This window comes from Girardinichthys multiradiatus, chromosome 6 (assembly GCF_021462225.1).
Source record: "Girardinichthys multiradiatus isolate DD_20200921_A chromosome 6, DD_fGirMul_XY1, whole genome shotgun sequence".
NCBI lineage: Eukaryota > Metazoa > Chordata > Actinopteri > Cyprinodontiformes > Goodeidae > Girardinichthys > Girardinichthys multiradiatus.
In genome coordinates this window covers 14,993,737-15,009,444 of record NC_061799.1, presented here as the reverse complement: position 1 = coordinate 15,009,444, position 15,708 = coordinate 14,993,737, and the positions used below count along the sequence as shown (strand labels likewise).

The 15,708-nt window shown below is 38.5% G+C and overlaps 1 protein-coding gene across 3 annotated transcripts in view; it reads right to left on the bottom strand.

Moving 5' to 3' along the window:
• LOC124870305 (collagen alpha-1(XV) chain-like) overlaps positions 1 to 15,708 on the bottom strand; it is an 89,905-nt gene that overhangs the window by 42,881 nt on the left and 31,316 nt on the right. For 2 of the 3 annotated variants that reach the window (XM_047368904.1, XM_047368905.1), the window contains exon 1: positions 2,775 to 3,370. The exons of the other annotated variant lie outside the window; for it this stretch is intronic. In XM_047368904.1, coding sequence (XP_047224860.1) covers positions 2,775 to 3,156 — 382 coding nt within the window. In that variant the 5' untranslated portion in view covers positions 3,157 to 3,370. Of the gene's footprint in view, positions 1 to 2,774; positions 3,371 to 15,708 lie in introns of those variants that run through there. 3 annotated transcript variants of the gene reach the window in all.

Sequence of the window (15,708 nt, the reverse complement as noted above, 5' to 3'; positions counted from 1 at the left end):
ATATTGAAGCAACATCTCAAGACAAGCAGGAAGTTCAAGCATAGGCACAAATGGGTTTTCTACATGGACAGTGACCCTAAGCATATTGCTATATTAGTTACAAAGTGGCTTAAGGACAACAAACTCAATGTTCTGACTTTCACAAAGGCTGACAAACCTGACTCAGTTACATTGATTCTGTCTGCAGAAATTGGCCAAAATTCCAACTTTCCAAACTGTTTGGACCCAGTCATACAGTTTAAAATGCAATGCTACAACTTACTGAGGACTTATACAAACGTCTGAATTTGAAGAAAGTTTAAAAATAATCTTTAAAATTCTCTTTCATGATTCAGACATTAAGCAAATAGAGATCATTTTCGTAATCCTAATAGAACTAAAACAGTAAAACACAATGCCACTATTTTCCAGAAATAATGGCATTGACTTGGAAAGTTTGGAAGTTATAAAATTCCATACTTTTCCAGACATTTCAAGACTACTTGACTTGGAGTCTGTCTGATTCGACTGAAATTACTTTGTAAAGTGTCTTGAGATGACATTTGTTGTAAATTGATGCTACTTAAATAAACTGAATTGAATTATTTATGAAACTTGAACAGTCCCTACCAGACAGCATTTATCCCGTCTTTAAATTAAGCATCAGGCATACTTAGCTCTTTATTGTGTTCACAATCTTTCTGATCATTCTTAGTGAAAATGTTCAGTTGAATCGTTATTGTTGTTCATTATTTGTTCAACATTCATTCACCCCTAAGGCAAAACCCCCCAATAATAATCAATGATTTAGTATCATTCACTGCGTTTTGCAAACCAAGCAGCCTAATCTGTCACTCGTCTAAATACAAATTTGGGGTCACGCTCTCCCCTTCTCAGTCCCTCTTCCTGTAGCTAATCCCTGTCATGTTGACCACATCAAAGCTTATGTCAGCTTGTTGAGTCTTGTAAAAACCAATATTACTAACTCCCCCAGTGTCGCCATCTATAACCTTTTAATCCCTCTTCAACCCTGGCTCCCAGATAAAAGCTTCCAGCTGCCTGGCCCACTCTTCCTATATTTCTTGGAGTCTACAGACTTAGCTCAAGCCATTTCATGGTAGAACTGTGTCACATACTAATAATACTCTCAGATTGTGTCTGGTCTTGTGGAACACACTGGCAAAACCCTTGCATGCTAAAAATGATTAGCACAATCTGTTATTTAAAGACCACTTGATGTGATTCTAATCTAAAAGTTAATATGAGGTGAATGGACAAAATCAACAATGTTCAAATTGGTTTTAGGGTTCAGTCTCTTAAAGGAATAGTTCAGATTTTCTGAAGCATGATTCTTGGAAGGTATTATTTTTAATAGTCCCCCCAGCTAAGCTAAGTCAGATAGGGGCATTGTTTAGCTGACATTAGCAATTCAAAACAGGTTAAAATGAAAATGCTTATATATGTGGGTTACAGTGCAGTGACTTATCCACATAGTTTTTGAATTTGCACCGCACACCTCATTTGCCTCAATGTCAGTGTTTATGTTTTAACAGTTGTTAAAAGAATGGGCAATAATGGCTACACCTTGATGATCCCATAACACTTCTGGAAAAATGTTTTTTGGGCTGACGAGGCAAAGGTCCACCTTAGAGTGGCACAGCAAAACATAATGAAGATTTTGAAGTTGCCTAGTCAAAGTCCAGACCTAAATTGAATTGAGAGGCTGTGGCATGAGCTCAAATAGTTCATCCATGCCAGACAATCCTCCATTTGGGTTGAATTAAAACAATTATGTAAAGAAAGGTGGACCAAAATTCATTCAAAGTGATGTTCAAGACTCATTGTCTGTTATTGGAAATTGTTGATAGCGGCTGTTATTGTCAAGGGTGTCACAACCAATAATTAGCCTTAGGTAGCAATTACCTTTTCACATTGCGCCAAATTGTTTGAATAGATTGTTTTCATTGAATAATTTCCCCGGCTTTTTGTATTAACTCGGGTCTTTTTTGTCTGATAATAAAATTTGTTTGATGATCTGAAATATTTAAGTGTGCAAAAAAAAACTTGGCAAAGCACAGAAATGTACCATCTCTGATGTGGTTTCACAAGTGATTGCCCATGGCAAAGTCCAAGAGTTTACACCGCTCTAGGTGAACTTTAAGCAGACTGATGGAGTGCTACTAATGAGATGGATTTGTATGGCAGGGAATGTTACCTACCTTAACCTGAGTAAAGTAACACAGGTGTTGTTTGGTTAAGAAAACAGCAACAAATTTAACAATGGTCTCTTGCTGAAACAGTGTTCTATCCAACGAATAAGAACATTTCCAGTTTTCATTTGTTTTAAATAGCTAAAGTGAACTAAAGACACACTTACTTTATTTATGAATAAATAGCAGGAAATAAATTGTGGGGACAAAGGTAATTCTATGACTTATTCATGTGGTCTGGCAGTTCCTGTTTATAAGTCCATAATAATAATTTCAACTTTAATTTCAACTTTAAATGACCTAAAAACACCTTTATAAACATTTCAAGCTAATTTTAAAACTGGTACATTCTTGACACACATTGAATTTTAAAGATCAATATTCTGTGTGGGTAGTCAAGCATTCCTGGATGCTCCCTGCTGGCATGGGGGTCCTAGGCTACAATTAAGATAGCTTATTTCTTAGGCTGACTATGCTAATGTCTAATTTTAAGATTTGACTGCTATTCTTTATGAGACAGAGATTTTCAGAAAGGTTCCAATGGACACAAAAGCTGATTACATTCTGCCATCTTGTATCACTCACCATTCTTCCATTGTTTCAGTGGTTTATTCGTGGACCTGCCTTTGGTGCTTTCACCTGAGTTCCCCCCAGGAGATAATGTAAAAGTGTTCACAGTTCTTTGGGAAACTAACTTCTCTGACTTGTGTGGAGTAGAGGACAGCATAGACCACCCTATCTGAGTGCCTTCCGCATCAATGGCTGTCACTTTATCCTCCTTTCCCAGTCCCGACTTTGATGGTATCCCCTGGGTGGTGGAAGGCTCCTGGGACGTAACGGTTGGAGACGTAAGGGTAGGAGGAACGGTAGTTGTTTTTGGGTCTGGCCAGATGAAACGCCACCACTGAGCACGCACAGGAGAGGAGGTGAAGAAAAGTAGTATAAGACAGATGTGAATAGCTCCCATCTTACATCTGTGATTGTCAGGATGAAAGCACTCCAAACTAGTTAAACAAATACTACCCAGAAGCCAAGCAGGTGCTATTTTTCCATCTGCAGCAGGTTATTGGCAATGTAGATTTATGTAGAGAATTTGCAGCCAGGAGTCCAAAAATTATTCAAAAAAACACCCTCTTTTTCTTGTTTTTCTTATTTTCCTCTATCTTCTCTCTTCTTCCTCTCTTTGTAAAGACTTTCTTTTCTACTCCAATTTCTTGGTCTAACTCTGAGGTCTCCTCCCCTCCACACCTCCACACTTCTTTCTCCCTGCGTAATTTGCCTGTCAACTCCTCTAGAGGGGGCAATAGCACCACTGACTTGTTTTTCTCTTGCTGTTTATGTTAGACTCGAAGAATTATCTGAGAGCTGACCTATAAAAATAAAGCCATCTTGCAAACACACCAGAATTTAAACATGTGAGAGTAAGGATATTGTAACTAAAGGAGATGCAGACACATTAATTGTGTCCTTGGTCAAATCTGCACACAAATACATAAATCAAGTAGTGTAAACAGTTGAATTAGAAGCAAAACTGTACTCTCTCAGAAATGTAACTTATCTGTATTGATGCATATAATGTAGCTGCACTCTTCTGAAAAATTTCAATGACATCCAGAAAATATTTTCTTTGAGAAGAGAGAGAAGCTTCCTGCATTTTTGTTTGCTTTGTTTTGATTCAGATAACTAAAGTTTGTCAGACCAGGATCATTTATTGAAACTTTGGAGTCTATAGAGGTTTTCTGTGGGTCCTAAACTATGAGCATCCCACACTTTGGAATAAAAAAAAAACCCCACTAACGTTGAAACAGCTGCGTGAAATGCATTGTCAATTTTCCTTTTGAAGAATATGGCAGATAATGTCTGTAGCAGTAAACAAAAAAAGATTTATTTTTCTTCATTGGCAAAAGTTTGAATGGCATTATTTATAAACCATGATCCTTCTTTCTGCTGCAGATTAGCGATCATGCAGCAAATGCAGGGGCCCCAACTGCCAATGATGACAAAGAGATGCTTGTTCTGTTGTATTGTGCTTCTCTAAATGTTTGGTGAGGTCCAAGATGAGGCTCCGGAGTGTTGCTGAACTTTTTTCACTGAGTGGAAGTGTTTGTTAAGGCTACGATTTAATTGTGTGTATTGTCAGACCACTGTGGGAAAAAATCTGGTGGCAACATGAAAAAGTGAATGTTTAAAGAGAATGTCAATTCAAATGCTGATGATTGCATGTTTTCCTTTCAAACTAATGTACATGCAAAAATAATCGGTTGGATGGAAGCACAAATGGGGAGCTCTGTGTATAATTCCTCAAATATGGTCTTCTAAAAGACCCTAAAAGTTATATCAAACTTTGTAGAACAGCAATATTAGGTAATTATTAGTATGAATGGCAGTGAAACACTAATAGTCTTTTTACTAAGGTCTCCAAAAACAATTTAATATTTGAATCTATCCAAACTATCATAAACAAACCAAATATGACATGAAGATTTTTTATGATTTTAGGCAATGATAATACCCCCAACTAAAAAACACAAGACAAATGTTTACTAATACAAAGATTCTCCCACATTATATGTTCCTTTTTTGCTTTGTACATGGTGACCCCATTTAAAAGGGCCTCTGGATTCCAGAAGGAGTAACCCTTCACCCTTCACCTCTCATTTACTAGCTTCTACCTAGCAACCACCTAACAATAAACTCTAATTGGTTTAGTGTCACAGCCAATCCAGCAGGGTGTAACAAAAAAAATCAATTCAGGAAAATAAAATGATAATTTCAGTTGAGAAGCAGGGGGAAAAATAATCAGATCCAGAGATGGTTCTGTTTGCACTCATACTAAGAGGTGAGTAGAGTAGTCGATAATTGTACTCAGCAGTAAAAATGTTTATGTAGGAGTGAAAAGTGACCATCCAAAAAATACTGAAGAGTACCGCAAAGTAATGGGTAAAAAGAATATTCAAGAACTGGGTAACTGCTCCATCGCAATGTCTAATAATTTATTTCAAAATGTGTCTGTATTGACAATAAATTTATATAAGTAAATCATATAACTAAAAAAAAATAGAAATTAGTAAAAATAAATTACACCTTTACAAAATTACAAAGCAGCAGAAACAACAATTTCCAAATCTTTCTCTCTCTCTCTTTTTTATTGCTTTTTATTCCATTTATTGAGTAGGTGCCACATGCTTGCTGCTGAGAATAGGGAGACTGGGTTGTGTTTTATCTCCAGGATCCCTGATAACTTGCAGGGTGGCTCATTCAGGGTGTCATTGACGTGAGAATTGCCACTGTCAACATATATGAATGTTTGAACAGTACTTCCACTGATGAGATAAACTGTAAATTAAATTTTAATTGTTACTTTATTGGTCTTCTGTACAGCCCTTTGTGATAGTTTTGTTTGTAAAGAGCACCTAAAAAATAAACTTTACTTATTTATACTGTATAATAATTTGCCCTCTAAATGACAAGCTTAGCTTAGAGAAAACTGAATTTGAACAAGGAAGTTTATGTAAGATCCCCTTTACAATGAACTGTTCGTTCATGTTAGGTCAAAACATGGTTGTCCTTCACTCAGTGAAGTGACCAGATGTTGGTTGAGTAGCCACAAAAATCTAGTAAGGGTAGTATTATTTCAACATAATGTTACTCAACTACAAGTAAAAGTACAGTGCAGTAAGATGACTCCAACAAGTATAGTTTCTTTTAAAAATGTTACTCAAGTAAATGTAACCGAGAAAATACAACTAGTTACTACCCACCATTGTTTTTATCGTAAGTAAATATAGCCCTAACAAGTAGTTTCACATTGCACTGTACAATCCATGGTCATCCAACTGAACTAAGAGGCCTGGCAAATAGAGCAATCATTAGAGACACCAAAATAGTTTAAACATTTTCAAGAAAAACATATTGATGTGTTAGAATGGCTCAAAGTGCAAAAGTAAAAATCCAACTGAGCATCTGTGATAAAATTTGAAAACTGACGTTCACATACACTTTTCATCAAACCTGAGTGAGCTTGAGCAATTTTGCAAGTAAGAATGGGCAAAACAAATTGCCTCAAGATGTTAAAAGCTGAGTGAGACATACTAAAACATTAGAAGTTGTAATAACAAAATGCAGATGAGCAAAGTTCTGGATTTGACTACAACTGATGCCACACTTTTTAGATTATTATTTGTTTTTGGATTTTTCTTCCACTTCACAATTATGCACTACAGTGTTTCGGTGTATTACATGAATACCAATAAAATAAAGAAAAAATGTGTGGTTGAAACATTAAAGTACAAAGATTAAAGATATAAATACTGTTGCAAGGCACTGGTGCTACACACGTGGACAAAATTGTTGGTACCCCTCGGTTAATGAAAGAAAAACCCACAATAGTCACAAAAATAACTTGAATCTGACAAAGGAAATAATGAATAAAAAATCTATGAAAATGAACAAATGAAAGTCAGACATTGCTTCTCAAACATGCTTTGACAGAATTATTTCAAAAAATAAAGTCATGAAACAGGCCTGGACAAAAATGATTGTACCCTTAACTTAATATTTTGTTGCACAACCTTTTCAGGAAACCACTGCAATCAAACGATTCCTATAACTGTCGATGAGACTTCTGCTCCTCTCAGCAGGTACTTTGTCCCACTCCTCATGAGGAAACTGCTCCAGTTGTCTCAAGTTTGAAGGGTGCCTTTTCCAGACAACATGTTTCAGCTCCTTCCAAAGATGCTCAATAGGATTTAGGTCAGGGTTCATAGACGGCCACTTCAGGATAGTCCAATGTTTTACTCTTAGCCATTCTTGGGTGTTTTTAGCTGTGTGTTTTGGGTCATTATCCTGTTGCAAGACCCATGACCTGCGACTGAGACCAAGCTGTCTGACACTGGGCAGCACATTTCTCTCTAGAATCCCTTGATAGTCTTGAGATTGTATTATACCTGCACAGATTCAAGACCTGTACCAGATGCAGCAAAGCAGCCCCAGAACATAACAGAGCCTCCTCCATGTTTCACAGCAGGGACAGTTTTCTTTTCTTTATATGCTTCATTTTTCCATCTGCGAACATAGAGCTGATGTGCCTTGCCAAAAAGTTACATTTTTCTCTCATCTGTCCATAGGACTTTCTTCTAGAATATTTGTGGCTTGTCAACATGTAGTTTGGCAAATTCCAGTTTGGCTTTCTTATGATTTGTTTTCAACAATGGTGTTCTCCTTGGTCATCTCCCATTAAGTACACTTAATGTTCCTTGAGCTTGAAGTTCACCTTTATTCTCTTTAGAAGTTTTTCTGGGCTCTTTTGTTACCGTTCATATTATCCGTCTCTTTGTTTTCTCATCCATTTTCCTACGGCAGCCACGTCCAGGGAGGTTGGCTACAGTCCCATGGATCTTAAATTTCTGAATAATATGTGCAGCTGTAGTCACAGGAACATGAAGCTGCTTGGAGATGGTCTTATAACCTTTACCTTTAACATGCTTGTCTATAATTTTCTTTCTGATCCCTGGCACAACTCTTTCCTTCGCTTCCTCTGGTCCATGTTGAGTGTGGTACACACCATGTCACCAAACAGCACAGTGACTACCTGTAGCCCTATATATAGGCCCACTGACTGATTACAAGAATGTAGACACCTGTGATGCTAATTAATGGACACACCTTGATTTAACACGTCCCTTTGGTCACATTATTTTCAGAATCAGAATCAGCTTTATTGTCAAGTTCGTACATACAAACAAGGAATTTGACTCCGGTACACTTTGCTCTGGTTTTGTTTTTGCATTACAAAATATACAAATTTACAATGTACAATATACACATATATAATAAAAAGGTGCATTTGCAACATCTGTATGCTGTTGTTCTGTACTTTATTGAATGTTCATCAGAGAAACAGCCTGGGGGAAGAAACTGTCTCTGTGCCGGCTGGTTTTAGTGAACAGTGCTCTGTAGCGGCGGCCTGAAGGTAAAACTAAACAGTTTATGTGCAGGGTGTGTGGGGTCTGCAGAGATTTTAGCAGCTCTTTTCCTGACCCTAGACCTGTATAAGTCCTGGATGGAGGGAAGGTCAGCTCTGATGATTCTCTCTGCAGTCCTGATTATTCGTTGCAGTCTGGACCTGTCCTGTTTTGTGGATGAGCCAAACCACACTGAGATGGATGAAGACAGGACAGACTGAAAGATGGCAGTGTAGAAGATGACCAGCAGCTCCTGTGGAAGGTTGAACTTCTTGAGTTGCCTCAGGAAGTACTGTCTTTGCTGGTGTAACACCCTGAAAATATGTTCAGAATGTAATAATGCCTAAGTCATGGTGTATTGATGTCATGGGTCAAGCAGTCATTTAATTTAGTAGTGGTCTGAACAGTTTGTTTAGTTTATGTTTAAATATACACTTAAGTTACCTTATTCTATTTCATATATTTTGATATATAGTACTATTTCTTTAAGAGCGACATGACGTAGAAAGTTCATGACCATTTGCAGATGATGGAGCTATATGGAAAAGGGGTCGTAATATCAAATTTATTGAAAAGAAAATACAGGATGAGATTATTAGAATAGAACAATGGGCAAATCAATGGGGATTTAAATTCTCAGTGGAAAAAACAAAACTAATGGTGTTTACACAGAAAAGGAAAAGAGAAAATATAAAACTAAAATTATACAATCAAGTTTTAGAACAAGTAAAAAATATAAAATTTTTAGGTATATGGTTTGATGAAAAAATTATATGGAAAGTACATATAGAAAAAATCATAGATAAATGCAAAAGAATATTAAACATTATGAGATGTATGGCTGGTATTGATTGGGGAGCAGATCGAACATCATTAAAAAGAATTTATACAGGATTAATTAGATCAAATATTGATTATGGAAGTATAATTTATGGATCAGCAGCAAACACTCATCTTATAAAATTAGACAATATACAACATCAAGCTTTAAGAATTTGTACAGGAGCAATCAGAACCAGTCCAATAGCAGCACTTCAGGTAGAGATGGGAGAGATGCCATTAGATTTAAGAAGGAAACAGTTAGCATTAAATTACTGGATAAATTTACAAGGCAATAATCCGGATCATCCCACACGTGATATTTTAAAACCATGCTGGGAAAAAGAAAAAAAACAAGTTAAGAGTTTTGGTTGGATTATCAATAATATAGCAGAAAAATTTCAAATATATGAAAAAGAAATAAGTTTAATGTTGCCTTTGCCAGTAGTGCCACCGTGGCTGTTACCAGAAGCAGTGGTGGATATGGCATTGATGGAAAAGAAAAAGGATACGAAATGTAGATTAGATTCAAGTATAATACAAGAATATATAAACAATTACTATCATTATGTCCAGATTTACACAGACGCATCAAAAACAGATGAAAAAATAGGAGTAGCATTTGTAATACCAGAATTTAAAATAAAAGTAGGAAAAAGAATTACAGATGGATTATCAGTATATTCAGGAGAATTATTAGCAATATTGTTAGCAGTGCAGTGGGTGGAGGATATAAAACTATTAAAAACAATCATTTGTTCAGACTCAAGTTCAGCATTATTAAGTTTAAAACATAATCATTCAGAGGGTAGACCAGACATTTTGTTGGAAATAAAACTTACTTTATTTAGAATACATAGAATGGGATTAATATTAGTGTTTTTATGGGTACCAGCACATGTAGGAGTTGGAGGGAATGAGAAGGCGGACAGGATAGCAAAGAAGGCAACACAAAACAACATTAGCTTTATAATAAATATTAGTAGGTCAGAGGCAAGAAATATAATTAAACAGAGAATCAGGAAAGAGTGGCAAAAAAGGTGGGATGAAGAAAAGAAAGGAAGATGGTTTTACAGAATCAACAAGATAGTAGGAGAAGTAAGAACAGGAAGAAGGAGTAGAAAAGAGGAAAGATTAATTACAAGATTAAGACTAGGACATACAGGACTTAATTCTACATTGTTCAAGATAAAGAAACATAATACAGGAAAATGTGATTATTGTGGAGAGGAGGAAACAATAGAACATGTAATATTGAAGTGTCAGAAATATGAACAAGAAAGAACAATTTTAAGGAGAGAATTTGTAGGTATTAAAGAAAATTTTATATTGAGAGATACTTTGCAAAGAAGTTTAGGTAGCAAACATATTCAAATTATAATTAGATTTTTCAAAAGCACTAAATTAATAAATAGAATTTGATTGTTGTAATAGTAAATAAGATTTAAAACCATGAAGAACCACACTCCATACCAGTTGGTGGCGGTAATGCACATCTTCAAGTTATTTGCCAACTGCCAAAAAACAACACAGAAGAAGAAGAAGAAGTTCATGACCAGTTTTGTTGGATAATTTAAAAAACTACACACGCTGTACGCTCGAACCGTGGGTTTTGTTCTAATAAAGTTGCACAAAAATGAAGATCTGCGTGGAATCTCCTTAAGTTGTTTTAAGGGTGCAACATAAATTTTGGTGTTTCCGCCCGGTTCAGCGAAAGTTCTCTGTAATGAGAAGGTTTTTTTTATGAAGAGGATTACTCGGCGGAGCAAGGTGAGCTAAGCAAATATGCTAAGCGGCTAAGCTAAGTAGCAACGCGGCGGTTCCGACGCATAGCCGGAGGAAGAAACAGACATACATCTTTTCAAGTGGTGGATCGAGCAAAGCCAAAGCACTATGAACAGTGAGTGGGAATCTCTACTGGCTGACATTGAGAAAAAGCTTTTGACCTTGTCACGGGACGAGCTAGAGGCCCTAAGCGAAGCGTTAGGCCTACAGCTGAGTGAGGAGGCAAAGTCGTCATGTCGGTTAATAAGAAGGCAGATGCTTAGACACCTGGAAAGCGAGGATGTTACGTCTTTGGAGGACAGTGGATTATCAGTGCTGTTAACCATTAATGATTTAATAGACGACATGGACAAGAGAACTGGCACAAGCGACTTGGTGGGTGCTACGTCACAGAGCACCGCGGCCGAACCACAAGTGGTCGTTGAGCAACCTCTGCCGGCAGAAACCGGTATTACACCGACAGTTGTACTACCGCAGAGGTCGGGTGGCTCAATGAGCTCTGAAAGGGAGTCGTGGCAAGGTAAAGACAAACTGAACTTACACCCTATCTACAGAAAGGACTTTCGGATTATTGGACAAATCGGTGCTGTTGGACAAAAGGATAAACTGAACTTTACAAGCCTTGAAAGACAAATTGAACGTGGACTAAAAAATGGATATGATGAGGATGAAATTGTTGAAGCAGTGATCCAAGCCATTGCACCCGATGTGAAATTAAAAAGTTATCTAGAGAATAGAACAGAACTATCCTTAAACTCTCTCAGGCAAATGCTTAGGACACACTTCATAGAGAAAGATGCAACAGAACTCTATCGTGCCTTGACACGTGCAGTGCAAGATCCCAAAGAAACTCCTGTTCAGTTTCTCATACGCACAATGGACCTTAGGCAAAAAGCGATGGCTGCATCTGACAGAACCAAAGTTGGACTGAAATACAATCCTGAGCTGGTGCAGACACAGTTTTTGCAGACTATTCTGACTGAGTTGCAGGATGATGCGGTGAGGATGGACATTAAACCTTACCTACAGGATATATCTGTAGAGGACGAAATACTACTGGAAAAAATGAGTGCAGCCTACAGTGTTGAACTTGAAAGAAGGAGTAAATTGTCAACCAGACAAAAGAACATTAAAGTGGCTTCAGTTCAGGAAGGCGACGACTGTAAACATGAAAATAATGAGAGCTCAAAAAGAAACAAAAACCAGACAGTAAAGTCAAATCCTATTGTGGAAAAGCTGGAAACCAATAACAAAGTTATTTGTGATGCCATCCAAAATCTTTCCGCACAAGTCGCTAATCTGACTCAGACGAAAGTGAAAACTGATGACAAAGACAGAAAACGCAAGCAATACTATCCAAGCGTTGCGAGAAGGAGCCCGAGAAAATGTCGTCAATGTAAACAGTTAAACCCAGAAGGGAAATGCACACATTGCTACAAGTGTGGAAGCGGCGAACACTGGGCTATTGGTTGTCGGAAAAAAAAAGACGCAACAGTGAATGTCAATAAAATTGAAGTCCATACTATAAATTATATTGACAATGTTGTTCCACAAAAGGAAGTGCCCATGTCAAAAAAACAAGAAAAGACAGCAAAACTAATAGGACGCAAAAGCCTTGTCCAGTGCAACATTGGAGGTGTTCCTGTCACAGCCCTCTGGGATACAGGATCACAAGTATCAATTGTGGATTTAAACTGGAGAAGAGAATATCTACCGGACGCCGAAGTTCGATCAGTGGAAGAGCTTCTTGATGAGGGTATGTTAGATCTCTCCGCAGCAAATGGGACTGAGATACCTTATGAGGGTTGGGTGGGAGTAAAGTTCAGCCTTACAGAGGACAGAGACAGTGAGCTGTTAGTGCCATTTCTTGTAAGCTCTCAGCCAATCACCAAGCCAATAGTGGGGTTCAATGTCATAGAGGAGCTCGCCAAGACTAACATATCAGCAGATAGAACACTCTCCCACAAGTTTCTATGTAGTCTTGGATCAGCATTAGATGTAAGTCACAAAAAGGCAAAAGCAGTGTTTTCTGTGTTAAGTAGAGACAAAGCTATGTGGGAAAATCAAATAGTAAGGCTAGGGAGACACAATGTTATTATCCCAAAACGTCAAATGTTCAAAGTGATCGGTGGGAAAGTCAGAAAGAATGTGCTAAAAGGACAATACGCAATATTAGAACCAAATGAAAACACACCATGGCCAGAAGGAGTACAAATACAACAGCAACTAATACACCTTCCAGACAATGAAGGAGCCACGATTTCAGTTGTAGTTGAAAACAACACAGACAATGAGATGAGACTACAAAACAGGACAATACTTGGCTCATTATACACTGTGGATAAAATACAAGAGGCAAAAGAAGTCACAAAGAGTCCACAAAGTGAAAATAGACATTCACATACCAAAGATATGAAAGTGATGCCAGAAAATGAAGGGAAACCTTATAACCAAACATGGGATCCGCCAGTTGATATTTCACACCTAACAATAGAACAACAAGACAAAGTGAGAAAGATGCTAAGGGAGGAAAGTGATGTTTTTGCACAAAATGAGTGGGATACAGGGTGTATACCCGACCTGCAGATGAAAATACATCTCAAAGACAGTGTTCCAGTGACAAAAACATACAATTCAATCCCTCGACATTTGTACCAAGAAGTGAAAAAACACATTCAAGATTTACTCAGTAGAGGATGGATACAGGAGTCAACTTCTTCGTACTTATCACCAATAGTAATAGTGAGAAAAAAAGATTCTACCATTCGACTCTGTGTGGACTATAGGCAATTAAATGAAAAGACACACCCTGACAGACATCCGATTCCAAGGATACAAGAAATCCTGGAAAATCTTGGTGGAAACTCCTGGTTCACAGTTTTAGATTAAGGCAAAGCCTACCATCAGGGCTTTATTAGTCCGGAGAGCCGAGCATGCACTGCCTTCATCACGCCATGGGGCCTTTATGAATGGCTGAGGATACCCTTTGGACTAACAAATGCCCCAGCTGCCTTCCAGAGGTATATGGAAAGTTGCCTTGGGGATCTCAGGGATGAAGTGTGCGTGCCTTACCTTGATGACGTTTTAGTTTTTAGCCAAGACTTTGACCAACATGTGGAGAATGTGAGAAAAGTCTTGCAAAGACAGAGGGAGTGTGGAATCAAACTCAGAGCAAATAAATGTGATTTCTTTAAAAGGGAAATATGCTATGTTGGTCGAGTCATTTCAAAGGATGGATATCGGATGAACCCAAAAGAAGTGGAAGCTGTTCAAACTCTGAAAAAGTCAAACCCCAAAACAGTCAGAGAAGTAAGATCCCTTGTAGGCTTTTTAGGCTACTACCGATCATTTATTGTTGACTTCTCGAGGATTGCCAAACCACTTTATGACTTGTTAGCACACCCAAAGACGAGGAACAAGTCATCAAAAAAAAATTCTTCACAGTTGCCATCATCTCAATCTGTGGAATGGACAGCATCACGACAGCAGGCGCTGGAGAGTCTTGTGGATGCTTTATCAGATCCACCAGTACTGGCTTACCCAGACCTCGAAAAACCATTTGTGTTACAGGTGGATGCGTCAGAGGGGGGTCTTGGGGCTGTCTTGGATCAACGGCAGGAGGGAGTACTTGGAGTCATCGGCTACGGTTCACGGACACTCACTCCAGCTGAAAGAAATTACAGACTTCACTCCGGGAAGCTTGAGTTTTTAGCTCTGAAGTGGGCTGTCACTGAGCGATTTCGAGATTACCTCCTGAATGCACCCCATTTTACAGTATACAGCGATAACAATCCCTTGACATATGTGATGAAGAGCGCTAAACTGAATGCGGTGGGACATCGCTGGGTCTCAGAACTAGCGGATTTTCACTTCACTCTGAAGTACAGGCCTGGTAAAGTCAACCGAGACGCTGACTTCCTGTCCCGCAAACCAGCAGAAATGGACAAAATAATGTCAGCATGTACAGAGGAATACAAGTCAAATGACATAACAGCACTACAACAAGGACTCAAAGCAGATCACAGGGGCGATACTAACTGGATTTCAGCTATCACCTGTAATGCAGACGTACTGTCACAGCTAACTGTTCCATATGCAAACCCGGTGGACCCGGTGGCAGCTAAAGATATTCAAATTGCCCAACAGACACAGAAACCTAACTGGAAAGACTATCTGAATAAAATAGTGCATGCATACAACTCAACAGTGCATGAATCGACTGGCTTTTCACCCTTTTTCCTATTATTTGGAAGGGAACCAATCCTACCCATCGATCTATTGTTCCTGAAAGGACAAGAGGAGCCACGGTCTCACAAAGACTATGCAGATAGATGGTTGAGATCGATGCAGGAAGCTTACAGTATTGTGAAAGGAAACATGAAAAAACCAAGCAAAAGAGGACAAACGTATTACCACAGGAAAGCCTGGAGTTCAGAGCTTCAGCCTGGAGACCAAGTACTTGTTCAAAATCTATCTGAAAGAGGAGGGCTTGGGAAAATACGTGCATACTGGGAAAACAAAGTACACATCATAAAAGAGAGGAGAGGACAAAACAGCCCAGTTTATGTGGTGACACCACTGGATGGAGAAGGGAGGGAAAGAGTTCTTCATAGGAATGTCCTACTACCCTGTCCTTATCTTACTGATGGATTGAACGCTGGGGATCCAAAGAAAAAATGCATCCAGAACAAACCAGCAAACAGACAATCACGACGAACTAGGGACAGGGTACATAAGGATTCTGACGGTTATAGTGAGGATGAATATTCTGTCTATGTTGCTCGTCAGGGAGGCGATCCCCGCCTCAACCCTCAGGCCCCAGTTTTTCAGTCCAGACCAAGCCGACCGGTGGAGGATACACAAACTAGGGGACTTGGACAGAAACAAAATCAGTTCCAGGATGGAAGTGGTTTTGTTGAGGTCGATAGCCAAGTATGTGAGGGAGATGAGGG